Source organism: Siphateles boraxobius, unplaced genomic scaffold (assembly GCF_051911475.1).
Source record: "Siphateles boraxobius isolate OS27281-9 unplaced genomic scaffold, OSU_SipBor_1 22, whole genome shotgun sequence".
In the NCBI taxonomy this organism is placed as follows: Eukaryota; Metazoa; Chordata; class Actinopteri; order Cypriniformes; family Leuciscidae; genus Siphateles; species Siphateles boraxobius.
In genome coordinates this window covers 5,040,205-5,065,804 of record NW_027508833.1, presented here as the reverse complement: position 1 = coordinate 5,065,804, position 25,600 = coordinate 5,040,205, and the positions used below count along the sequence as shown (strand labels likewise).

At 45.9% G+C, this 25,600-nt stretch overlaps 1 protein-coding gene across 2 annotated transcripts; it reads right to left on the bottom strand.

The window, feature by feature from the left end:
• Window positions 1-98: 98 nt before the first annotated feature.
• Window positions 99-25,538, bottom strand: coq6 (coenzyme Q6 monooxygenase). 2 transcript variants are annotated; one of them, XM_077238474.1, is made up of 12 exons: window positions 24,994-25,538; window positions 24,423-24,557; window positions 23,535-23,593; window positions 21,650-21,776; window positions 20,296-20,426; window positions 20,108-20,215; window positions 19,927-19,989; window positions 19,677-19,784; window positions 2,521-2,723; window positions 2,082-2,197; window positions 1,370-1,536; window positions 99-608 (listed from the first exon to the last, which is right to left on the bottom strand). In XM_077238474.1, exons 1-12 carry the CDS (start codon window positions 25,187-25,189, stop codon window positions 579-581), a joined length of 1,443 nt encoding a protein of 480 aa, XP_077094589.1. In that variant the 5' UTR covers window positions 25,190-25,538; the 3' UTR covers window positions 99-578. The 2 variants fall into 2 exon arrangements, 1 of the variants encoding a protein (XP_077094589.1); XR_013206580.1 differs by lacking the exon at window positions 99-608 and having other exon boundaries at window positions 1,503-1,536; window positions 2,082-2,339; window positions 24,994-25,342.
• Window positions 25,539-25,600: the final 62 nt, after the last annotated feature.

Here is a 25,600-nt window from a genome sequence, read left to right as displayed (position 1 = left end):
AAGAGGCCTTACAAATGCATCCTTTGTGTGCGTGTGTGTGTGCGTGTGTGAAAATCTTTTATGTCATGACTCTCAAATCTATTAACAACCAAGAAGAGTAACTTATAGACACTATTTATTGAAAATTGAGGTTCTTCCTAATCATAAAATGTAAATGGAATTTTCTTTTAAGTTTCTGACAAGCCAAAACATTCTTCGAGATGATATATACGTTTCCTATACAAGGAAAGCATGATTAACCTTGAAATTACATCATCCTTGAAATTACATCATTATTTTAAAAACATGCCTTTATTTATCCTTCACAACTTTAATGGGCCATTTTTATAGTATGAAAGTAACAATCTGAGAAGTTTGGTAGAGCATTACGTGTTCTATTAGCAAAGAAGGCAGAGCAGTAGGAGTTATATCTTATATTTGATATAACATTTTCATATGGGTAATTGGAAACAATGGCATAGAAATGTTTCCCACCTAGACAGAGGAATAAAATATAATTTACTAATTTACACTTATACATTCATGAACTGAATCTTCATAACAGAGATCCAGCAAATATCCAATGTGCATCAAGTGTTTTACTTGCTGGCGTAAGCCATGATCTGCTCCTGTGGGTACAAGAAAAAATATATAACTACAGGTAAGTGACATTCAGGAAAGCAATATTTATAAGCAACAAGTGATGTTTCATCATCAAAAAGAGGGAAATGCAGATCTTCCCGTTTTTTGAACATGAAGAGTGACACACAAGTCCTCCTTACATTATGAGCCACATACACTAGGCTGTAACGTTTATAATAGAATCACAGAATGTGGGAGATATCCTTCAAGGCTTAAGACAAGTTCCAACCTCTGGTTGGATCGCTTAGTAAAGGAATGAAGCCATTTCATAAGAGTGGCCTGTAATAAAAGGAGTGTGAAAACACAAGCCAACACCACCATGCACAGCCCTGCAACCCCACCCACACACTTTGGGTAACAGTAAATTTAGGGCTAAACATAAGCTATAGTAGTTGCTCCTGACCATGTAAATTACAGGCACGGATAAGAGTAGAAAGGCATGTAATCAGAGGACAAGCTGGGGGGGGGGGGGTGTAGAAAGGGGAAGAAGTCAGAGGAAGAGTGAAAGAGGGAGCAAAAGTTGGAGAGGTGAAAAAAGGCTGGATGTACAACAAAGCGAAGAGAGAGGCACGAATGACAGAAAGGAACGAGAACACGAGAGGAGTGCCACCGAGCTGAAGAAAAGAACAAGATCCTAAGTAAAGGAATACGATGGAGGAAGGGAACAAATTGTACAATAATTTCAGAGCAAGAACTAAAAATAAAACTTTTGAAGAATTTGTGGGAAGAAAAAGAGATGTGATCATACTTTAAGTGGTGGCAGTGCATTGGTAGCCTGAAGGCCGAAGGTTCTCAGTAGAACTATTGGGGCAGCATTAGAGGAATACATCCTCTTCATGAGGTCAATGGCTGCCATCATGGGTAGATTGTGTCGCTGACGTTCAGTCTCAAACTCCAACAGATGCTGCATGGCTCCTAGAGGTCAAGGATCAGCGGTTAAACCATTTGCATTTGAAGTACAACTTTTTTGTCAACAATTCCTCATAAGATTTCCATTTGTGGCTACAAAGAAATTTATAGCAGTTCTTGGCAGGAGTGACTAGCAAAACACTGCACCAGGACAACCAGTTCTTTTTTACTAAAGACCACCCCCAATACAAGTAAATGGAAAAGAACTTATGAAAACCCACAGACAGCTCCACTGGGCTCTTCTGAACCAAAAGTATGATACTTCAGGTATGAAATAAGACCTAAATATACATGAAGGACTTTTGTTGGTTTGGAATCCTCCTCTATGTTTCTTTGTCACGTTTCTTCAATGTGAGGTAGTTCTTCACAATATAGCTGATATAATGTATGACTTTCTGAATTTGATTATGCTTTTCGAAAAAGCGCATTAGATGATTTTATCTAATCATTATTAGATGAAAATATTTGAGGTGTATATTTGAAAATTGTCACATATGTACAAATCCGGTGTGCACATACATTCGCCTTGTTTGTGATGTTGGAACACTTACCAAGGTCTTTTCCATTATACGCTGCTTGGCTAAGAATTTGTGTGAGATAGGCCACATCGCCAAAGCCTAGATTGGCACCTTGGCCTGCTAATGGATGGACTCTATGTGCAGCATCTCTGAAATTAGAAAGATTAGGAAATATAGAGAAGAAACCTCAAAAGTCCATATTTAACAGGAATGGCCAAAGCTGCTTAAATGTCCTCCATGTGGCCTCTATATTACCTTAGATCCAATGTAATATCTCCAATAAAAGCAAACCTAAATACATCATCACATAAGTTGTGATTTTTCAAGGTTTTCCGCATATTGGTATACATGCTCAATGAAAGAAATATCCTTTACCTATAAATAGGACTGCACTTATGGATAAATCCTTAAATTCTGAGAGACAAATACTCAAAACCAAAAGTCGGTTAATGCACTAACTTTGCAAACATACCCAATGAGTGCCACTCGGTGGCGGATGTATTCTGTGGCATGACCCATGCCTAGTGGGAACATAACCCGGCTCTTAGGGCCAATGCTTGCAACGCTAGGTGGAAGCTGACGTGCAGAGCCGCTGTCAGGCATCAGGACAGATAGAGCGGTGCGGAACACAGAGCCGGCAGTCTCCACCAGCTCAGAATGGTTTTCATTACTCCACTGAACAGAGTGAAACAGAGAAGAGAACAGCAGTCAATGGCAACTGAGGAATGATATGTGCAAGAATCTCTATTCATAATATATTTGTTAAGCTCAAACTTAAAGGTGCAGTGTGTGATTTTTAGCGGCATCTAGTGGTGAGGTTACGAATTGCAACCAACAAAAGTTACGGTGGCCGACAAGAAAATATGAGATCGTCTGAGACAGCAGAGAATAGCCAGTTCAGCAATGAGGTTCTCTTACGAGAGTATCTCTCGTACTGCGTAATATCTTACGCTATGGGGTAGGGATGGGCATGATTAATCGACGATCGATTATTGATCATTAAGAATTTCGTCGATCAGGTTAATTTGTTTTCGATTATCATTAAACTAATGCTGCTGCGTTGCGTAGTGTGAGTGGAAAGTGAACGTGTTCCCCGGGCTGGTCAAGTTAGTGCGGAGGTACCTGTGCATCCGGCAACGTCAGTCCCCTCAGACCGGGTGTTTTCAGCGGCTGGACTGAAGCCTTGTTTACACTCGACGCGTCCGCACGAGCGTGAAGGTGAGCGCGGCAAAAATGACGTCATTGCGGTATTCGGTGTTTCACAGACGAGCGCGTCGAGTATAAACGCCTCGTCTGTTTGGGGAGGTGCGCGAGCAGTCTGCGGAGACTCGCGCTGCAGAGCCAGGCGAAAGTGTAAACGAGGCTTGACGGTCAGGTTGCGGTCGCGTCTGACCCCAGATCATGTCATCAATGATGCAATGCAATGATCTTTCTCAACAAAAATCAGTAGACTGGTGTAGAAGTTGTATGTGAGTTACTAGTTATTTTTTATGAGGCTTTGTTAAGTAGCCTAGCCTAATTGATTGTTACTGTAGGTAGGCTAATCTCTCACCCTCTTTCTCGACTCCGTTCTCGGATAGTTTTGAGTTACATTTTGACAAAACCTGTCAGATCTAAGAATTATTATGTTTTTGGTTAAGTTATTGTTTAACATGATTTTTTTTTATTATTTATTATTTTGGAAAAAACGAGGGTCTCTGTTTAAGAACGCCAACTCGCAGCTGCAGGTTCCGTTGCTTTCGAGCACCGCCGCGCATATATCTTCAAGTTTAGCCTAACCGAACGTCCAGTTTTACTGCCACAAGTTGATCATCTTGTAATAAAGATCTAATCGAGGAAAAACACACTGTATGTTTGTATTTTCATTGCATTTTTTAATTTATAAAAAGTTAAATAAATAATGAATTTGAATATAAAAATATTAATGATTAATCGATAGTCGATCGTTAATTCTCCCGACGGTCGACTAAGAAAATTTAATCGAATGCCCATCCCTACTATGGGGAAAACCTCTTTTCCACGAGATATTGAAGCCAAAAATTATCCTTTAATTTTGATTAATGTAAAACGCTGTGCGGCAGCGTGCTTCGCGCGCCTATTGGCTGCCCTGCGGCAACAGCAGCAAGCCTATCGAGAGAGGCCCTGCGTGACGTGACATCCAATGGGGGTGCTTCGCGCCCATTTCGTCGCGTCCCGCCAGAATAGGCGTGGCCTTGGCCTATAAATACGCTCGACAGGCTGATACAAACTGATTTTCAACTCTTCAGCGAAGCACTACTGCATCGCTGGATCCGGAGTGAGAAGCCGCGCCGTCTGATTGTAAGCCTTCTGCGGGACGAGCCTTCGAGCCTGATGTCGCTGGCCTGCACCTCGCCGCCTTCAGCCGCAGTACCTGCTACGCTTTCCGGCGTTCATATCCTTTTCACTGCTGAGTGTGTGTTCGCCGCTGCGACTCACACTCTATCTCTGTTTCTATCTGTTCTAAAAGAGCAAGCGTCTTTTTAAAGATGCAAAGATCCTGCGGCTCGTGCCGAGCCACACTCAGCGACGGGGACCGTCATGTCATCTGCGTTTCCTGCCTGGGTGAGGATCATGCGGCTCTCGCTCTCGTCGAGGGCGGATGCCCTCATTGCGAGCTAATGCCTACGGTGACTCTGAGGACTCGCCTGGCATCCTTCTCAGAGCCTGCACTTCAACCCGCTGCGACGTCGCGCCGTAAAAAGCGCCGCGCTCAGCGCGTTCCCGAGCCCTCTCCTGCCCGCCTAAGCTCGCCGGTTCGCCCGCTAGCTTCGCCGGCATCGCTCGAGTCACTCACCGATGGACAGCGGCCGCCGTCTGCCACCGCTTCCGCCATTGAGATCGACGAAACAGCCGAGGCTTGTTCTATCCTGGCGTCGGACAGCGAAGATTGGGCTAGCTCTGTGGACCTCCCCTCCGCTGTTCGCGAGCCTTCCGGGAAAAGAGCGGGCATTGAGTCTGAGTTGATGCGTCTGCTCTCTCAAGCCGTCGACAACCTCGGCCTCGACTGGGAGGCGCCCGTGCAACCCCCGCGCAACCGACTGGATGGATGTTTCCTCAAGAAGGACCACGCCCCATCACAGTCCAGACCCGCGCCTTTTCTTCCTGAGCTTCACGAAGAAGTCGCGAGGTCTTGGAACGCCCCCTTCTCGGCCAGAATGCGTACATCTGTCTCTGCTGCATTCTCCACTGTGGACGGTGCGAAAGACAGAGGGTACCTTTCTCTTCCTCCTGTGGAAGCAGCGGTAGCATCACATCTCTGCCCGCCCTCTGCTGGACGGCGAGCACAGACGGTGTTGCCATCTAAAGCCTGCCGAGTGACGTCAGCCATGCACGGTCGTGCTTACACCGCCGCCGGGCAAGCTGTGTCGGCGCTACACACAATGGCCATCCTGCAGATCTTACAGGCCGACCTTCTCCGAAAAATGGACGAGGAAGGCGTAGGATCGATCAGCGTTGCGGATTTAAGGAGCGCTACAGACCTGGCTCTTCGCGCCGCTAAATCTGCTGCACAGGCCGTTGGGCGGAACATGGCCTCTCTCACCGTGGCTGAGAGACACCTATGGCTAACGCTGTCTGAATTGACGGATTCGGAGCGCTCTGTGTTTCTCGACGCGCCCATTTCACCAGTGGGCCTCTTCGGATCTGCCGTCAAAGATTTCGCGGACAGATTCCAGGAGGTTCAGAAGACATCGCAGGCTATGAAGCACTTCCTCCCGAAGCGCTCTAGCTCCGCAGCAGGTCGCTCGAAACAGCCGTCTGCCCGTAGCTCACAGCTCTGCTGAACGCCGCCCCCCTCAGCGCGGGCCCCGGCCGAGGATTGAGATCAAGCCCGAGGTCTCAAAGCCTTCCTAGCCATCCTAGGAAAGCGACGGTGTTCAAATCTCGCTGCGGCCGGATTTTCACCGAAACATTTCGCTCGTCCAGTTCCATGCGATGTAACTGTTCCAGTGTACTTAGCAGTCAACAAGTCGGTTCATTTGCCCGCTTGCCTGCACACAACAGACGTTTTTACGGCTACCCAGATAAATCCAATAAAGAGTGTATTTTCTGGTGTCCCGGCCATAGCCGATGGTGTTATGAGTGTTGTAAGAATGCCCACGTCACAGTGCCCATTCCCACACACAGACACAGCCCGCCACAGTTCAGGGCTAGCACAAATAAAATCGACTCATGTCGATTGTGCAAATGTAGTGAATGTGCCCACAACACAGTGCCCACAAACACTACACAGTGCGTGTCCCACGGTTTCTGTAAAAACGAAACCAACACATATTCAGTCAGCGCAAGCCGACGGTGTTTTCAGTGCAGTAAATGTGCCCGCTGTCCCGCTCCCACATTCACTCACAGACACGCTGAACCCTACGGGGTTTGTCCCGCTCGTTCTCTCTCCACAATTTGTCATAGAGAAAGCGAGTGCGAACAGGCTGCCCGCCGTGATCGGCGCGCCCCCCGCCTCGCACACTTTAAACACAGTGTTCATGTCTCAGCACACCGAAGCTCTGCAGCCGCTGCTGTGCCGCGGCCAGAGCCCGGATATCATTCTGCCTCTAGCTATCCACGCGAATGCATGGGCAATGCTTCCCGGGGTATCAGAATGGGTGTTGAACACTATAAAGAGAGGCTATTTGCTACAGTTCGCTCGACGTCCCCGCCGTTGCACGGCGCGTGTCGAAACCACGGTGGACAACGAAGTATCTCATCTACTTCGAACCGAAATTGCGAAACTACTGAGCAAAGGGGCCATAGAACCTTTATCTATCTATACAGCAGATATTTTCTGGTACCGAAAAAAGACAGGGGTCTCAGACCCATTCTAGATCTGCGACAATTGAACAAAGCGCTTCTGAAACGCAAGTTCAAAATGCTGACAACCAGCAAAATCCTTGCGCACGTGCGCCAGGGAGACTGGTTCATGTCAATAGATCTGAAAGACGCCTATTTCCAAATACAGATTGCGTCACGTCACAGGCGATTCTTGAGATTAGCCTTCAAGGGCCAGGCATATCAATACACAGTCCTACCGTTCGGCCTGTCTCCAGCACCCCGTATATTCACAAAGTGCATGGACGCGGCTCTCGCACCCCTGAGACTTCAGGGCATGCGAATTTTGAACTACTTGGACGACTGGTTGATTCTAGCTCGATCACGATCAGAGCTCATAGAACACAAGCCCGCTTTACTCGAGCATCTCGAGAATTTGGGTCTCGCAGTCAATTGGGCGAAGAGTTCGCTGTCTCCCAGCCAGAAAATCTCCTTTCTGGGAACAGTGATGGACTCGCTGTCTATGACAGCACGTCTGTCGCCGGAGCGAGGACTGAACATTCAGCGCGCCGTGAAATCCTTCCGCTGCGGCTCCATAGTCCCGCTCAAACGGTTTCAGAAAATGCTGGGCCTCATAGCCTCAGCATCTTCAATACTTCAGCTGGGCCTGCTTCGCATGCGCCCACTGCAGTTATGGCTGAAAGCACGAGTTCCGCCCGGGGCTTGGGCCGCTGGTCTGTTTCGCCTCAGGGTCGACAGGAAATGCGTCTCGGCTCTGAAACCTTGGAAAAAAGCCGACTGGTACCAGTCAGGCGTGAGTCTGGGGACTCCCTCGAGTGTGATGTTGGTGTCCACGGACGCCTCCACCTCGGGATGGGGAGCGCTGCTTGAGGGCAGACCGTTCTTTGGCCAGTGGTCAGAACGGGAGAAGCTCCTACACATAAACTGTCTAGAAATGCTGGCAGTAGACAACGCGCTAAGGCGCTTTTGTCCCCAGATAAAAGGCCGCCACGTCTTAGTCCGGTCGGACAACATGTCAGTGGTGGCGTACATAAATCACCAGGGCGGCGTCAGGTCCCGAAGCCTTTACAGGCTGACGAAACGCCTCCTGGACTGGGCTCAGCACAACCTGCTTTCACTGAAAGCAGTGCATGTGCCTGGTCACCTGAATCTGGGACCAGACAGACTGTCCAGAAACAATGTCCCAGCAGGGGAATGGTCGCTGCACCCGCAGACGATCCAACTGCTGTGGGAGATATTCGGCAGAGCGCAGGTGGACCTGTTCGCGTCCCAGGAAAACGCTCACTGTCCGAACTTTTTCTCCAAGAGCAGGGACGCGCTGGCCCACGTATGGCCCCGACGGCCCCTCTATGCTTTTCCCCCCGTCTCGCTCCTGCCTCAAGTGCTGGAACGAATCAGGGAAAATGGATGCCCAGTGCTGCTCGTGGCTCCGCTATGGACGAACCAAACCTGGTTCCCAGTCCTGATGCAGCTGACCAGCACTGCCCCGTGGCCGATACCGGTGAGGAGAGACCTCCTCTATCAGGCAAAGGGCTCGATTTGGCATTTGGCAGTTATGGTCCCTACATGTGTGGGCCATCAACGGGTACCCGCTAACCTCCCGGAGGGAGTGTTAAACACGATCCCGCAGGCTAGGGCCCCGTCTACTAGAGGGCTCTACTCCTCGAAATGGTCAGTGTTCTCTACCTGGTGTCAAGCTCAGGGCTTTTCACCCGTAGACTGCGGGGTTACGGAAGTGCTCTCCTTCCTTCAGGAGCTGCTGGATAAGGGTAGAACCCCGTCCACGCTCAAAGTATACGTGGCGGCCATAACGGCGTTTGCAAAACCGACGTCTGGCCAGTCACTGGGGAAGAATCAGAATCAGAATCAGAATCAGAAACAGCTTTATTGCCAAGTGTGCTTGCACACACAAGGAATTTGTTTTGGTACTGAGGCTTCCAGTGGACATATACAAATACAACATGAAACATAATACTACAAATTATAAGAATAAAAAATGAAAGTATAAATGTATAAGAATAAAACTATCACAGTTGGGTTTAGTCAGAATAGACATTTTCAGATTTACAGATTATGAACCTATTTACAGTGTTTTGAATATTATAAATAAATAAATCTACATATAAGTATCACCTGAGTTGTGGGATATTGCACTAAACAGTGGGAGTATTGCACTTACAGGCATATGCCTTGGGAGGAGTGTTAACTGTTCAGGAGGGAAATGGCCTGTGGGAAGAAACTGTTCCTGTGCCGAGATGTTCTTGTGGCCAGTGATCTGAGTCTCCGTCTTGACGGTAACAGTTCAAACAGGTGGTGTCCAGGGTGAGTGGAGTCTGTGATGATTTTACCTGCTCTCTTCCTCACTCTGGAAGAGTACAGGTCCTGGAGGTTTGGCAGGGGGGCACCAATAATCCTCTCCGCAGTACGGACTGTCCGTTGTAGTCTCCTGATGTCTGATTTGGTAGCTGAACCAAACCAGACAGTGATGGAAGCGCACAAGACAGACTCAATGATAGCTGAGTAGAACTGAATCAGCAGATCCTGTGGCAGGTTGAACTTCCTCAGCTGGCGAAGGAAGTACAGTCTCTGCTGGGCCTTTTTCACAGTGGAGTCAATGTGATTGTCCCACTTCAGGTCCTGAGAGATGATAGTGCCCAGGAACCTGAATGACTCCACTGCTTCCACAGTGCTGTTCATGATGGTGAGTGGGAGGAGTGCTGAGCTGTTCCTCCTGAAGTCCACGATCATCTCCACTGTTTTGAGCGTGTTCAGCTCAAGGTTGTTATAAATGCACCAGGCAGCCAGCTGTTCAACCTCCAGTCTGTAAGCAGACTCGTCACCGTTTCGGATGAGACCGATGACAGTGGTGTCGTCTGCAAATTTCAGGAGCTTGACAGTGGGGTCTTTAGAAGTGCAGTCATTAGTGTACAGGGAGAAGAGCAGTGGGGGAGAGAACGCACCCTTGGGGAGCACCAGTGCTGATTGTGAGTGTCTTGGATGTGTGTTTCCCCAGTCTCACTCGTTGCTGCCGGTCCGTCAGGAAGCTGGTGATCCACTGACAGATCGAGGATGGTATGGAGAGCTGGGTCAGTTTGGCTGTGAGAAGACCAGGCATGATGGTATTGAAGGCCGAACTGAAGTCCACAAAGAGGATCCTTGCATAAGTCCCTGGTCTGTCGAGATGTTGCAGGATATAATGCAGTCCCATGTTGACTGCATCATCCACAGACCTGTTTGCTCTGTAAGCAAACTGAAAGGGATCCAGCAGGGGTCCAGTGATGTCCTTCAGGTGGGCCAGCACCAGTCTTTCAAACGACTTCATGACCACAGACGTGAGAGCGACAGGTCTGTAGTCATTAAGTCCAGTGATTTTGGGTTTTTTGGGGACAGGAATGATAGTGGAGCGTTTGAAGCAGCAGGGAACTTCACACTGCTCCAATGATCTGTTGAAGATCTGCGTGAAGACCGGGGCCAGTTGGTCAGCGCAGGCTTTTAAACAAGCAGATGAGATGCCGTCTGGGCCTGAGGCTTTCCTAGTCTTCTGTTTTTTGAAGACTCGGCTCACGTCCTCCACACAGACCTTAAGCTCAGGTTGGATGGCAGGAGGGGGGAGTGATAATTGGAGAACAGGAGGTGATGCTGAATGTGTGAAGTGCAGATCAGACCGGGTGTGTGGTGTGAATGAGGGCTTTTCAAACCGGCAGTAAAATGAATTTAAATCGTCAGCCAGGTGTTGATTGTCCACAGATCGAGGGGATGGTGACTTGTAGTTGGTAATGTTCCTCAGGCCATTCCAGACTGATGATGGGTCGTTGGATGAAAACTGGTTTTTCAGTTTATCAGAGTAGTTCCTTTTAGCAACTCTGATCTCCTTTGTCAATCTGTTTCTGGCCTGGTTATACAAGATTTTATCCCCACTTCTGTAAGCATCCTCTTTGGCATGACGAAGGTGTTTGAGTTTCCCAGTAAACCATGGTTTATCATTAGTGAATGATAAGAATGTCCTGGTAGGAATGCATGTATCCTCACAGAAACTTATATATGATGTTACAGTATCTGTGAGCTCATCCAGATCATTGGTAGCAGCTTCAAAAACAGTCCAATCAGTGCAATCAAAGCAGGCCTGTAGATTCTGCTCTGCTTCATTAGTCCATCTTTTCACAGTCCTTAACACAGGTTTAGCTGATTTCAGTTCCTGCCTGTAGGTCGGTATGAGATGAACCAAACAGTGATCAGAGAGCCCCAAAGCTGCCCGTGGGACGGAGTGATATGCATTTCTTATTGTGGTGTAACAGTGGTCCAGTATATTACTGTCTCTGGTGGGACATGTAACGTGCTGTCTGTATTTTGGTAGTTCACGGGAAAGATTTGCTTTGTTAAAATCCCCAAGAATGATTAAAAGAGAGTCTGGGTACCTTTGTTCCGTTTCAGATATTTGTTCAGCCAGCTGTTGTAGCGCCGCGCTCGCGCACGCGTCTGGAGGGATGTAAACATTCACGAGAATGAAAGAGGAAAATTCCCGAGGCGAGTAGAAGGGTTTACAGTTTATGAAATGTGCCTCTAAATTAGGAGAGCACATCTTCTTCAGTGTTGTTACATCTGAACACCAACTTTCGTTAATGTAGAAACACAATCCACCACCTCTCGTTTTCCCCGTTAGCTCCGCGATGCGATCCGCTCGGAACAGCTGGAAGCCCGGCAGATGTATTGCGTTGTCCGGTATGGCTTCACTCAGCCAGGTTTCAGTGAAGCACAAAGCAGCAGAGTTTAAAAAATCCTTGTTAGTGTGGGTGAGGAGAAGAAGTTCATCCGTTTTGTTAGGAAGGGATCGGAGATTCGCGAGATGAATGCTGGGGAGTGCAGTGCGCAGGCCGCGCTCGCGGAGTTTAACCAGCGCGCCGGCTCGCTTCCCGCGTTTGCGTCTGAACGCGCGTTTGAACAACAACGCTGCCCCTCCGACGAGAATGTCCAGCAAAACGTCCGAATAATCAAAAACTGTAGAAAAGGTTTCTGGTGTGTGTTTCCTAATGTCCAGTAGTTCGTCTTTGGTGAAACTGATAGGAAAAGAATGACTAAACGCAGAACAAACGAACAAAAACAACACAATAGCTGGAGAGCTCCACACCGAGGCAGCCATCCGCGGCGCCATCTTGGATCTCAAGAACGACCTCGTCGTGCGATTCCTCAGGGGAGCTCGGAGGCTGAATCCTTCCAGACCTCCCTCAGTCCCTATGTGGGACCTTTCTACGGTTCTGGAAGCCCTGAAAGGTGCCCCATTCGAGCCAATCCATTTGTCAGACATGAAGCACCTGTCTTTCAAAACGGTATTTCTTGTGGCTCTTGCTTCAATGAAGCGCGTGGGGGACTTACAAGCGCTTTCAGTAAGCGCGTCCTGTATCGAGTTTGGGCCTAATGACTCAAAAGTCATACTCAAACCAAGGCACGGGTACGTGCCAAAATCCCTCAACACACCGTTCAGGGCCCAGGTTATTTCCCTGTGCGCCCTCCCGGTGAACAATGAGGAAGCGGATGCTAATCTCCTTTGCCCCGTCAGGGCGCTGAGAGCTTATGTGTCCCGCTCGTCTGTCTTCAGGCAGACCGAGCAGCTCTTTGTTTTGTTTGGCGGACGCTCCAAGGGACTGGCCGCATCAAAACAGAGCCTATCCAGATGGATAGTCGATGCCATAGCGCTGGCTTACACTTCTAAGGGCCTGCAGTGTCCTTTGGGTGTCAGAGCGCACTCCACGAGAGGCGTGGCCTCTTCGTGGGCGTGGTCTAGTGGGATTTCCTTGCATGATATCTGTATGGCGGCGGGCTGGGCCTCGCCGTCTACATTTATAAGGTTCTATAACCAAGAAGTTCCCGCCTTACAGGCCAAGCTGCTGTCGGTCTAGAATTCAGTACTATCTGTCCCGCTGCGCCGGCGCAGAATGCTGAGTTTTGATTGAGTATCGCTCGCTGATCGATGGAACAGCTCCATGGGTGTTGAATAGCCCGTATTTTTGCCCAGTTCAGGCTGAACGCGTTCACCCTGTCTGCGGGATATACTGTTGACATAACTAGCTCCTATGGGATGCTATTTCGTGGGGAATGATGCTGGTAGCCTCTCTTCTCCGACTCTCTGTGAGTCTACGGTGATTATGCACTATATGAGCCCCGGGCTACTGCCCTTGGGACTTTGGTGTCGGATCCCAGTACGCACGGCGTCTTACATTGTGTTCCCCATAGCGTAAGATATTACGCAGTACGAGAGATACTCTCGTAAGAGAACGTACTCGGTTACTAACGTAACCTCGGTTCTCTCTAGAGAGGGAACGAGTACTGCGTATCTTGCCGTGCATACAACAGCGCTGGTTCGCTTCAGCGTTGAAAACCAGTTTGTATCAGCCTGTCGAGCGTATTTATAGGCCAAGGCCACGCCTATTCTGGCGGGACGCGACGAAATGGGCGCGAAGCACCCCCATTGGATGTCACGTCACGCAGGGCCTCTCTCGATAGGCTTGCTGCTATTGCCGCAGGGCAGCCAATAGGCGCGCGAGCCGTCTTGCCTATGTCTGCACGCTGCCGCACAGCGTTTTACATTAATCAAAATTAAAGGATAATTTTTGGCTTCAATATCTCGTGGAAAAGAGGTTTTCCCCATAGCGTAAGATATTACGCAGTACTCGTTCCCTCTCTAGAGAGAACCGAGGTTACGTTAGTAACCGAGTACGTTTCTTTACAAGGATAAATTCAGAAATTATGTTTACTTGATTATTCAGTAAAACTATATGTTATTGCGAAAATTATTGTTACTTGTTCATCATTGTGTCAGTGTTTTATTCGCTGAACTAAGCTTGCTTCCTTGCACGAAGAGCAACATAGTAACAAAACGCGTTTGTCTGTTTAGGGCTACTGTAGAAACATGTCGGCGCATTTCCAAAGTAAGGGAACCCGCGGTGTATGAAGATAGAAACCCTCTCATTCTAAGGTAATACAAATATAACGGTTCATTAAGTGAGGTTTTTATACACCACTGAAAACTTCTTTTTCAAGGTAGTGATGAAACGCTGTAGCGCTGTTTGTTCGACACAATATGTCGACCTCCATAGAAGGGGGTGCCCGCGGTTATGAAGATATAAATGTCTCATTCTAAGGTAATGTAACCCTGTAGAATACCATTCTTAAGGTAATGTAACCCTGTAGAATACCATTCTTCAGTTAATGGGTTATCTCAATTAATTCGTTTTTTTTAATTTAGTTCTAATCTAGAGCTAAAAGGAGAATTAAATATACATCTCTGTATAGTAGGTATAAAGGTGTGTGTTCCTTTAAGAACGTTCGTTCCTCCCCCTGGACGTAGTGTCCATGACGTCACCCGTAGGTTTCTGAAGAGCGTTTTTGAAGCCTAAAGTGGGCGGAGTCGCTCGTCGCCATCTTGGAAGCGCGTCACAGTGCGTCACTCCCGGATAAACGAAAATGGCCAAAATGGCGGGACGTGGGTGGAGTTTAGGTGCCTGGATGCTGAAACTACGCCCGACTAGCTCGACGTGATCGAGTTTGCTAAGCTCAGGCTAAGGAGCTAATGTGCTACTGCCCTCGCGCTAAAGTGACAGCTGACTTGAAGTAGACCTAAAGCCAATAGTTAAAGTTCATGTTTTGGCCCTTTGAAATACTATAATAGTTAAAAGACATAACTAACCATGAGATTAACGTTATGTGTATTGTGATGCATTATTATTCTCATGCAGTAACTTACAATATTTGCTCTGAGTGTGTGTGTGACAGTGATTCATGCGCATACATGTCAGTCAGCGCAGCATCGCACGTCAAGTTCATAGAGAGCTTTATTCAGTCCATTTTTAATATTTGATAGATATTACCTAAGAAGTTCAAGTAATGCACTAGAAATCCGCGCTCATTTAAGGGACGAAGAGAAAGCACTGACACCTGCAGGATTTAATCTGACGGTACTTTTTATTGAACACTAAAAAGTTAAATAAGCATATTATAGTCTATCTGCTCAGCAAGATCAACGGTACACCAGACCGAGTGTGGCCTCTATATCTTAGACGTTTTTAAATCTGAACTCCAAAAAGAAACGATATTGTCAGACATCCATGAGTGCATGTTCACAGAGGAAAACAACTGAAGAACAGCGCTGGTTGTTCACTCTACAACGATGGAATCCAACGGCGTGGGCGAAGGTGGGCGGCGTGTAATAAACTGTATGAAATAATCCCGAAAAAAGAACAAACGCGGCAGAGATGACAAGCTCAGCAGCTGGAATCAGCTATGATGGCTAACAGAGTGCAGACAAACGGCTAGTAACAGCAGCGGCAATCCACCTGTCACTCAAGTGGCCACGCCCTTGATTATGCAGCATTTTAAGGCTTAATATAATTTAAACGGATGAGTTCTAAAAAAATTCACCCCCCTCACAGTTGTCATGAAGGGCAAAATGAGCTGTATAGACCAAAACAACTTAAGACACCAAGCTGTAAACATATTTATTTCTGCGGTAAAGTTGGGCATTTTAACATGGGGGAGATACAGATTTGACTCACTTTTGCTGCCAGCCTCAAGCGGCCAGGCGATGAATTGCAGTTTAATTCACTTCCGTGTTGGTTTCAAGAGAGAGACAGGGAGGTTGGCGCTGGGTATTAACCAACAAGTTAGTTCTTTCATTATTCTATTGGTTTATGATAATTAAGTCTTACCTGTTTTTTGTGTAACGTGAGTGGTTGTTCTAGAGAGACGAGAAAAGATATTGACAAGTGCGGCCGATTGAAAAGACACTGAGAGATTGCGGTAACAAAAAGCTGTTTAATCTATAATCCATCTGAGGAAAACACAAATTGTGCATAGTAACAAGTGTAAGACCCAACAGTATGTATGAGGTTTATTTAGTTTCATAACCGAGTTCACCATGTATGTTAGCTCGACATCGCGGCCCCTTTGTTTTTCCGTTTGTGGTACAGATCGCCCAAACTGACAGTGTTTCAAGTTATTCTAAAGATAACTGGGGACGGAATCAAAGACTGAAGTCACTCACTTCAGTGGTTTGTTGTTGATGACTGAAGACCACATAGCGCTCAGTTTTAACGCGCGAATCGGGAGTCTGCCGGCCACGACAGAAGTCTGTGGCGTGTGTTCAGAGAGAGCGCAGCTGCGCACCGGAGGACGATATCCCGGAGGCATACTACTGTACAGAGGAGTCGCTGGCCTTTATTCAGAGGACGTGCAGCAACGACTGGAGGAAGATTTCCAGAGGTTTCTTCAGTGCAGCTGAGTCACTTATGGTTCCAAACTGAATTCAGGTACCTTGTTGTAAGTTTGTTTTCCCGCTCAGGAGAGTGAAGCAGCCAGTTTGGTCGTTTCAAAGGCCACCACGTACCCCAGCAACGTCTCAGGCCTGCAACGGTATGTGTGTGTGTTGACTAAAGGCCTCATTATGCTTCTGCGTCATCTCCACGGCGTAGCTACACCGTCACTCCTACGGCGTCGTTGCCGTTTTATGGTTCTGCATCAGGTTGAGTTGCATCGCGGTGCATCTGACCAATCACAGCCCTTGTGGTATGCGTCGCCTCAACGCGTAAGCCTGTTTTATGCTTCTGCGTCGAATCGACGGCGTACCCCCGCAGACCCCTCTGCGTCGCCGCGAATCCCTCCGGCGTAGCTCGACGTGCACCTCCAAAAAATTGTGACTGCGCGTCGAGGCGACGCAGAACACAAGGGCTGTGATTGGTCACATGCACCGCGATGCAACTCAACCTGACGCAGAACCATAAAACGGCCACGACGCCGTAGGAGTGACGACGTAGCTACGCCGTGGAGTTGACGCAGAAGCATAATGAGGCCTGTAGTTAAAATTGTTTGGAGGTGCACGTCGAGCTACGGCGGAGGGGTTCGTGGCGACGCAGAGGGGTCTGCAGGGGTACGCCGTCGATTCGACGCAGAAGCGTAAAACAGGCTTAACTGTTGTGTGTGTGGGCCCACAGTGTTTCGTGTGCATTCATATGTTTTAGCGCACTTAAAAACTGTGATTTTTGACCATTTCATCTTTAGTGAAAGTGTGACAGAATCATTCATTAATTTTGCCACCTAATATATTGCATATTTCGTGTGATATTGGTTTATTGGTGATTTGAGATTTTGAGAAAAGGTCTTTATACACCACTGAAAACATAGTTATGGATCTTATATTGCATTTCTGTCAATAGATCCTCAGAAATATTACACAATGCAACCTTTAAAAGTTGTATCAGCGATTGTGGGTGACGTCACTTCTGTTTGTGTTTGAAGTGAGATCCCAAACAAATCAAGTTAGCTCGTCCCTCCCTCCCAGAAAAAAAACTCATGCACGCGCATTTCTTAAAGCAACAGACACACGATATTCAGATCGACTTTCTACCTCAATGATGGCTCATTCTGCTGGGTAAGACATTATAGTTGTTTTTGTAACATAATTTTATAACCAAGTAAATATAATATCAGTTACTTGCACATTCAATATTTTGTATTCTCAAATAGGCTAATGCAGAGAATGCTTTTTTATTTTTTTTACTTTGTATGCATGAACATTGTTATCAACTACATAGCTCGCTTCCAGCTTTTCTCCCAGCTAACAGAATAGTCATTTGAAATATAAATGGTTACTAGCAAGGTGTCTTAACGTTGCCTATTATCATTTATTTACCTAGTACAGTTCTGAACTGAACTAGGGAGCTGAAACCGTCCTGGTTGCGTATGCAACCCCGTTCCCTGAAGGAGGGAACGGAGGACGTAGTTGACGGTCGACTGAATGGGGATCACGCCAGGGAGCCTATTATCTTCGAGTACTATTGAACGAGCCAATGGAATTGGCGTGCGTGATTCGCATCACACACTCCGCCCCCGCGGCGCGGGTATAAATACGGAAGTGGATGCACGCACTAGTTAGCGTTACCCGGGTCAGCGGTGGTCCAGCGGTATTGGCAAGATGGACTACGTTCTCCGTTCCCTCCTTCTGGGAACGGGGGTTGCATACGCAACCAGCAAGTTCCCTTTCAGTCGATAACGTCAGACGTAGTCGACGGTCTACTGAATGGGGATAACCTTTGAAAACGCCACTAAAGCTGCCACCTTCCAGTGCCTAGAAAAAAGCCTCCAGATGCCCCCGCAATTTTAAGGCGGGGAAGGACAGGGCTTAGGCCAGGGAAGTCACTGCTTTTCCCACAGGATCACTGGGAAAGCGTTCCCCGTACATTGGAAGGAAGGGACGCTGCGGAGCCACATACTACCCAGAGGGAGATAATGTGGGAAACAGACATAGGAACTGGGCGGATGACCGGGCAGTTTAACATATGGAATGTCACTGGGGTGGTTCCACCCTGAGACGGGGGAGACTCACCGGACAGTGACGGATGACCGGGTAGTATAACATATGGAATGTCACTGGGGTGGTTCCAGCCTGAGACGGGGGAGACTCACCGGACAGTGACGGATGACCGGGTAGTATAACATATGGAATGTCACTGGGGTGGTTCCAGCCTGAGATGGGGGGAGACTCACCGAACAGTGACGGCAGAGGACTCTACCGAGGGAAGACAAGGGCTCGCCGCGGGGAGCCGTATCGTGGAAGAATACACACATGGGATCACCCGGAGGGCGAGGTCAGTTGCAGTGCGGAGCTCACTCATGAGCTCACGGTCCGGACTACTCTCGTGCATGTTCATGAGTGCCTGGGCCTGGTGGACCTGGAGCAACGCCATGGCATGCAAAGAGGAAGGGGCTTGCCCACAAGCTTTGTAAGCCTTGCCCGTAAGAGCGGACGAGAACTTACAGGCTTTAGAGGGGTGACGAGGATCACCTCTCCAGGAAGCGGCGGCTGCCGGACACAGTTGCATCACAACAGACCGCTCCACTGGAGGGATAGCCTCGTAACCCTTCGCCACTCCCCCATCAAGGGTAGTGAGGGGGGAGGGAGCTACTCAGACTAAGCAAAAACAGTGGAGGAAATATCTCACCCTATATTAGGAGGTCTTTGAATATTACTTTGGACAATGGGAGGCCTTCGAGTCAAAAAGGTTGAGAACTACTGCTTTAGAGGACTTGGAATAGAGTACATGATTTGTATGGACTACATTTCTGGACAGTTTTATGCTGTTTTTTTTTTTTCTTGAATCATGACGGACCTTGGTCACTGTTGCTTTTTATTGTATGGGAAAGAGCTGCGTAAACATCCTTCAGTGGAACACCGCAATTTTGAAAAAAGTCATATGGGTTTAGAATGACATGAAGACGAGTAAATTATGACATTTTCATTTAACGTTATCTTCATCTTGACATCTAGAGGTAAACTATACCTTCTTCCTTTTGTGCATTCAAAGCAGTCTTAAAAGACAAGGTATTTTAGCAGAGATGCAAAAAGCATGCCTAATTAAACTAAAATGCTGACCAGGCCACAAATTTGAGTTTGGTCTGCAGAAAAAACATTCTGTGGAGTAATGACCAACGCTGGAAAACCTTGGGCTTAATTAGCAAACCAGTTCTGATGGCAGGCGTGACTCAGATGCAAAGGCCTGTGACCAGTAAAAATAGCCAGCTTGGGAAAAAAAGGAGTTTCTTTGATGACAAAAAAAAAAAGGTTGTGAGGGTCAATTTGAGGGCATTCAGCCGAAATGAAGAGAATGCAGAGCAATGATATGACATGACGTTTCAATCAAAAACCACTGCTTTATTACGTTATTCTACATACGGAAATTAACTTTTGTCGAGAAATATTGCAAATAGCACAGCACTCGTAAGCTGTTCAGTTTAAGGAGGTGAACCACAAGTGTGACAACAGGGTCAGTGTTTACTTACAAATGCAGAGTTAATGGCATCCACAAAGCTCTCCTCATCCAGCTGTAGAAGTTCTTCAGCATGCTGATGACTGGTGGACCAGACCAGCGAGCTCTCACTGTCTGACAACTGCACAACAGACACATATACACCACGTCTGGGCATGAAATGCATTTTCCATTTGACCACTAAGCGATATCATGACAAGCCAATAAAACAAATCAAGCACAACTGACATCATTTACAAGTAAAATAAACAAGTTTAGCTCACAGGAAGCATCGCAATGGGGCCAGTAGGGAGGAACCTCTGCCAGGCCACGTTATTTTCTGTAGGCTGAAATACAATAATGCAAATGCATTTTTCTTCCGTAATGTGGCATGTGAATTAAAATGTTCAATAAGTTGACAAGTACACAATATGATTTGAACTTCAAACTGGAGGATCATCATACCTCAGACAAATGCAGAACAGCGACGACTGCTGACTGATCGTAATTCCATTTGACCGTGGGGATGCCCGCCTCTCTCCGCACCATTGAATTCGGCCCGTCGGCACCAATCTGAAAGAGCCAATCACACCTACCTTCAGAAATTCTGAGGTTTTGCTTATGTAGCTGTGCACTGTTCATATTCTACATACCAACAGTTTGGTGTGGAGAGTCTTTCCATTCGCTAGAGTCGCCTGAACCCAAGGGATTGACTCAGAGACATGGTATGGACGGGGCCAGGTGTATTTCACCACTTTTGTTCGGTACTGCACTTCAACATGGTCTAAAAAAACCCCGCCAAAACATCATAACACATTAAAATGCAACAAAAAGAGCATTAGTCCAAATCTTGTTCAGTTCCACTTGAGAAATGGGAAAATCTCCAAATATACATGGTTTGGCTGTGACAGTCAAAAATGAAGGCTCATCAAGTCTCCTCATAAAACAAAGTTGTTTTCCTTCCTCTGGCTGAGGCTTGCTAACATTGACAATTTTCTTGATGGCTTTGGCAAGTCACTCACAGCTTACTAATGGTGTTTATCTACAAGCAGGCCCTGCAATACATGTGACCAACTGCCAATATCCTGCACACAACATCGAACAAAAGTAAAGGAAGCAGAAAATCCACTTTTCTTAGAATCACTGGCAGTCTAGCACATGAAAAGATCCAGAATTACGCCTACGTTTCGGACTTGGAGTCCTTTCTGTCCACAAAATTGAACACTAGTTCTTGCACAAAACACGGGTGAGAAATATTGGCTTCTTGCTGATTTGAAAGCAGAGTAATGGGAAAAAACAGTTGGCTGATGCATGTACTTTTCATCTAGCCCGTTAAAAAACACCAACTTGACAAACACGTGAACACGCACGTGCTACCGCACATCTGTTAAACGTAAGATGCGTTTTAAAAAAGGTCTGTTTTTAAAAATATGCAGTTTTACAGAGCATGGCATGGAAAAGCCAAATGCGGAGCCTTGGAACAGTTTAGTTAATTACAACAACAAAACGTTACAGTAAAACGCTGTCCGTGCTCGGGCACCCCGAGCAAGCGAGATGCTACGGCTGGAAAGGAATTTGGTTTCTATAAATGGGTCAATAGACCACTGCACGTGTCCGAACAGGGTGGCAATTCTCGTGGAGCTTCTAATGTGCTGGATGATCGAAATAGCAGGAAAAACACACATATGTCCAAAGAAGTGGAATCTTTAGGAAAAAAAACATGAGAAGAAAGATGTTCAAAAGGAGTACAAATAAACATTTAGCCAAGACAGGAAGGAATGGCTTGTGGTGACATCATCTGCCAAGCCATCCCTAAAACTAATTAACAGGGAGCCCACTCAGCGCTCGACAGTGCAAGCCACTGCTGGGAGAAACATGGGAAGAGCACAGCAAAAGCAGCGATCAAGGATATATCATCATGTAATGATCAAAGTTCAGTGTGCAAAGCAATGATTACAAAAACAAACACAAATGGATCCATATATCAAACATCAAAATGTGTGTTACCAGAGAGAGTGTGCAGCTGTTTGGTGAGGGCGGACACAATGACGTCGTTCTCAACGATGTACGCCATCTCGTCCTGCAGATTCTCCTTATCAAATGTAATCAGAGCATCTGAACAAGCATCCCAAACCTAAAGCAAAGAGACAAATTATTGCTGTGGTTTACAACTCTATCCTTAAGTGACCGCTCGGGCTCTATTTATGGATTTCCAGAAAGCACATGCTTCAATGAACTTGAACACATCAAAGCTGTTCGACTGAGCGAAGAGTTTTGCCAGATACTCTAACCAAACATCAAACTAGATTCAACAAAAGCCACCAACAGCCCTTGAGGTTGCACGGCTGACTTTGTAAACGCACTGGGGTGAGGCAGAAATATAAAATGCCATTCTTTGTGGCGATTTATGCTTGTATTTATAGTTAAGCCAATAATAAATAACAAATATGCAAGCATTACTGTCGAACTAAGTTTGTTTCATCCAAGTTGCCTTGCAACTTTGTTAATAAAACATACAACTGGTTTTAAATACAAAAAAGTCTTGGTGATTGACGCAGCTATTTTTTAAAAACCTAAAATGACTTGTAACTAAGGTGACTAGCAAACAATTAAAAGCATGTGTAACATGGATTCAGAAGACCTGTTCTATCCTTGTTATACAGCCATGCTAAAACCACTAATAGTAGTGGTTTTGCAATTTTTGATACATGGTTACGTGCAAGATTTAAAATGTGACCAACACACAATTATGAGGATTTTACACATTGGAAAAACACAGCTGTTGATAGGTTTTGGAGTTGCTATGTACTTCAGGTCATTGCCAAATTAAAACATACCTTGACAAAATAACCCATTTAACATGATAATTTCTGCAACAAAGATACCAGAAAAAATTCAGACCACTATGGAGGAAAAAAAATCTAGCTGATAACACTTTAGGGAACCTCCACACTACACAAAAAAACACATTTCTCTGGTACATGGCACTTCCCAAACCCGCTTTAGTTGCTTTCCTCTAACCGCTTGAGTTTAATTGGAGAGCAAGAGGGAACCTAGCTCATTTCCCTCGCAATTTCATCCTTGCTTGGCACTTACGAACAAACAAAAAAATCTTAAGGGGTACAGGAAAGGTATAATGGGTGAGGTATATCACCATAAAGTGCACTCTGATGACATCCCTTAGTTTGCCCAAAAGCCACAGGATTTCATTCTGGCAGTGAAAAATCCACATCTTACAGATGAAACCCCACCACAGCATAGAAAACGAAGGGTCCTTTTACATGTGATCTGCACACTCTCCACAGATTTTAACTCCTCTCCCTGCATCGCACATGAATCTTCGTAATTAGTAGACGCCCACAGGGCTAGATTTATGTTATCTCGCTAAATAAGACTCTTAATAGATAAACTGTGGCCGCAAGCAAAACCGAGCTTAACTGTCACGTTCCGATGTGGAGTTTGAGGTACTGCATCTCTAATGTATGTTTTGTATTCGAAGGCTGTGGTTCTGTAGCATTAATTTATGGGTGGCTGCTTACAGTGTGATGATAGGCAAACAACGATGAGCAAAGGACGATACAGCTGTTTTTAATGGAGTGGCTTCCTGCCCTCAGGAAAATAAGCAGGTAAACTCATAGTAAATGACTGTGTTGGTTACTCAATGTTTTGCTTAAGTGTTTACTTGTTTTTAAATGATGCAAGTTTCATTTAGTGGATTACTTAATTTATATATTTACTTAAAAAAAGTATTAAAAAGGTGTATTAGTTGACATTCTATGAAGCACCAGGTAATAACATGGTGCGCGGATATGATTATCATTTAGTAGCATATCATTGCATATTGATACACCACTAGTAATCATTGTGTTACAACATACTGGTTTTTACTGACCTGCATTTTATTATATGGCTTGCATCTCATATTTACAATATGGTCCCAAGCACCAAGACCTGAAACACAATAGGATACAATTACAAAGGCACCATATTTGTTCCTACTCATTCAATGACAAAGATAAATGAATATAGCAATGGAAAAAAGTACACCGCACGTCAGAGAGAGCTACCTACTGACCTACTTCCTGGTGAATCTTTCAAATACAAACATTATACTGTAAATAGGTATAATGACAGGAGTGCAGATTCAGAGCTTTGGATGGAACAGATGTACTTATCCTCGCCACAGGCCTTTTGATTGGATTGTGCCCCCACATTACCCAAAGTACTGGTTCTAAATGATGCCCAACATTGCCCATTATGCAAACATGCATTCTGTGGACACAATCAAAAGCATATGTTTCATCCAACATAACACACTGTGTAGCCAGGCAACCGAGGGCAGTTCAATGTCCTCAGCATCACATCTACTACTGGTCCTCTAAAATCTATTGTTTTCTTGTCAACCGCATTCTGTAAGTGTTTATTTCAGAATCTGAGATAAATAACTATATTAAAGGATACTGGTAAGAGATTTGATATGCAGTCAATGTTTAAGGTAAATGCAAAAAAATTATGAAAGGGTAAAATCACTTAGGGCAAAAGTTATAAAGTACTATCCTATTACATCCTAAAATGTTAATCCTCACTAGTGTTATTTTAGTATCATTTCTTATTAGAGTAGTGAATCATACTTTGAATTAGCTTTTATTATATTTTCATTTTGTCTTTAATTTCATGGTAGTGATAGAGATCTCTGATAGCTGTTCCTCTGTAGATACATATGAATGTTATATGAATCACCCACTATGAAATAAACATAAAAAGCTATAAAAGTCTATACCACTAAGAAGTGTTGCTGAGCCTGGACTGATGGAGCTGACCCTTGTACTGAAGGTCTCAGGAACCTTGTCCATCTCTTTTTTGTGACCAGCTTCCAGCAGAAGAATCTTCTTCCCTGTTAAATTAGGATCTAAACCTGAAAGAACAACAGGGATAACAAAATACAGGATGATTTATTTGCTTTGCAATATCGCCGTGGGGTTGATTCTCGCATTTTGCACGATTTTACCAACACATTTGAATATGAACTCTCTCAAGTTCGCCTAAAATCTGTGCGTTGACTGCACACTGCTTACTTTAGCATCCTACGGCATGAGAACGTCACATTGCAGTGCCACCGCAATTGCACCCTTCACCTCCAGCTAAAACACTTTCATCACATAAAATAACAACCTCTCCTTTGCGTGAAAAAAACAAGGGGTGAAGGAAAGCAACGGAAGAGACTTGATTACAGCTGGGAAGTTTGCCAACACTGTGCTTATGATGAAGCGTGGGAGAGTGCAGAGTGAAGCTGAGGGGCAAAAGCGGGTGCACCGTGCATGTCTCTCTCTCTCTCTCTCTCTCTCACTCACCCAACGAACATGCCATAGCGGTTCCCACCATTCCCCCGCCAGATATTATAATGTCAAATAGCTCGTTTTCAGATGTGCTGGATTCCTCATCGCACACGGAGGACACGAAGCCTCGGGGCGCCGCTCGCGCTCCATTCAGTGCCCTCACCGAAACACACTGCCGTCCTATCCCGAACACACCGATTCTAGTCAACATTCTAGCGGAAAAACAGACGTGAAACAACTTGTTGCAACTAACAAGACTGAGAAGAAATATCTAACAGCCCCCGTTAAATCTGTCCTGTTATTGACAATAAGGGCGAACTCTTATCTGTAATCCAGCCATGTTGTCACGTTATACGTAAGAGTTCTGTTTGCTACAGTTCTTCCGGGTGCTAAAAGCCACTGAAATAATGAAAATGGAGCATGGGCAGTCACAAAACATTTAATTTTGACTCCGGTCCATAAGTGAGATGTATGTCAAATAGCACTAGTACTAAAGTGTAACACATGTGTCTTTTAAAATACTTTCACTTCTTTCTCAGAATCGTTTGAGAACGTAGGATGATGGAAGCATGTTCCCTTTATCGCCATCTGCCGTCTTGGAGGAAAAACAAGAGAGTTCCGT

Excerpts from the sequence above, each read along its gene's own strand:
- coq6 (XM_077238474.1), bottom strand. The coding sequence starts at position 25,189 with ATGTTGACTAGAATCGGTGTGTTCGGGATAGGACGGCAGTGTGTTTCG. Across the intron at positions 20,216-20,295 it reads CTCTCCACACCAAACTGTTG|ATTGGTGCCGACGGGCCGAA; the intron begins GTATGTAGAATA and ends TGGCTCTTTCAG. Across the intron at positions 1,537-2,081 it reads GTATAATGGAAAAGACCTTG|GAGCCATGCAGCATCTGTTG; the intron begins GTAAGTGTTCCA and ends CTTGACCTCTAG.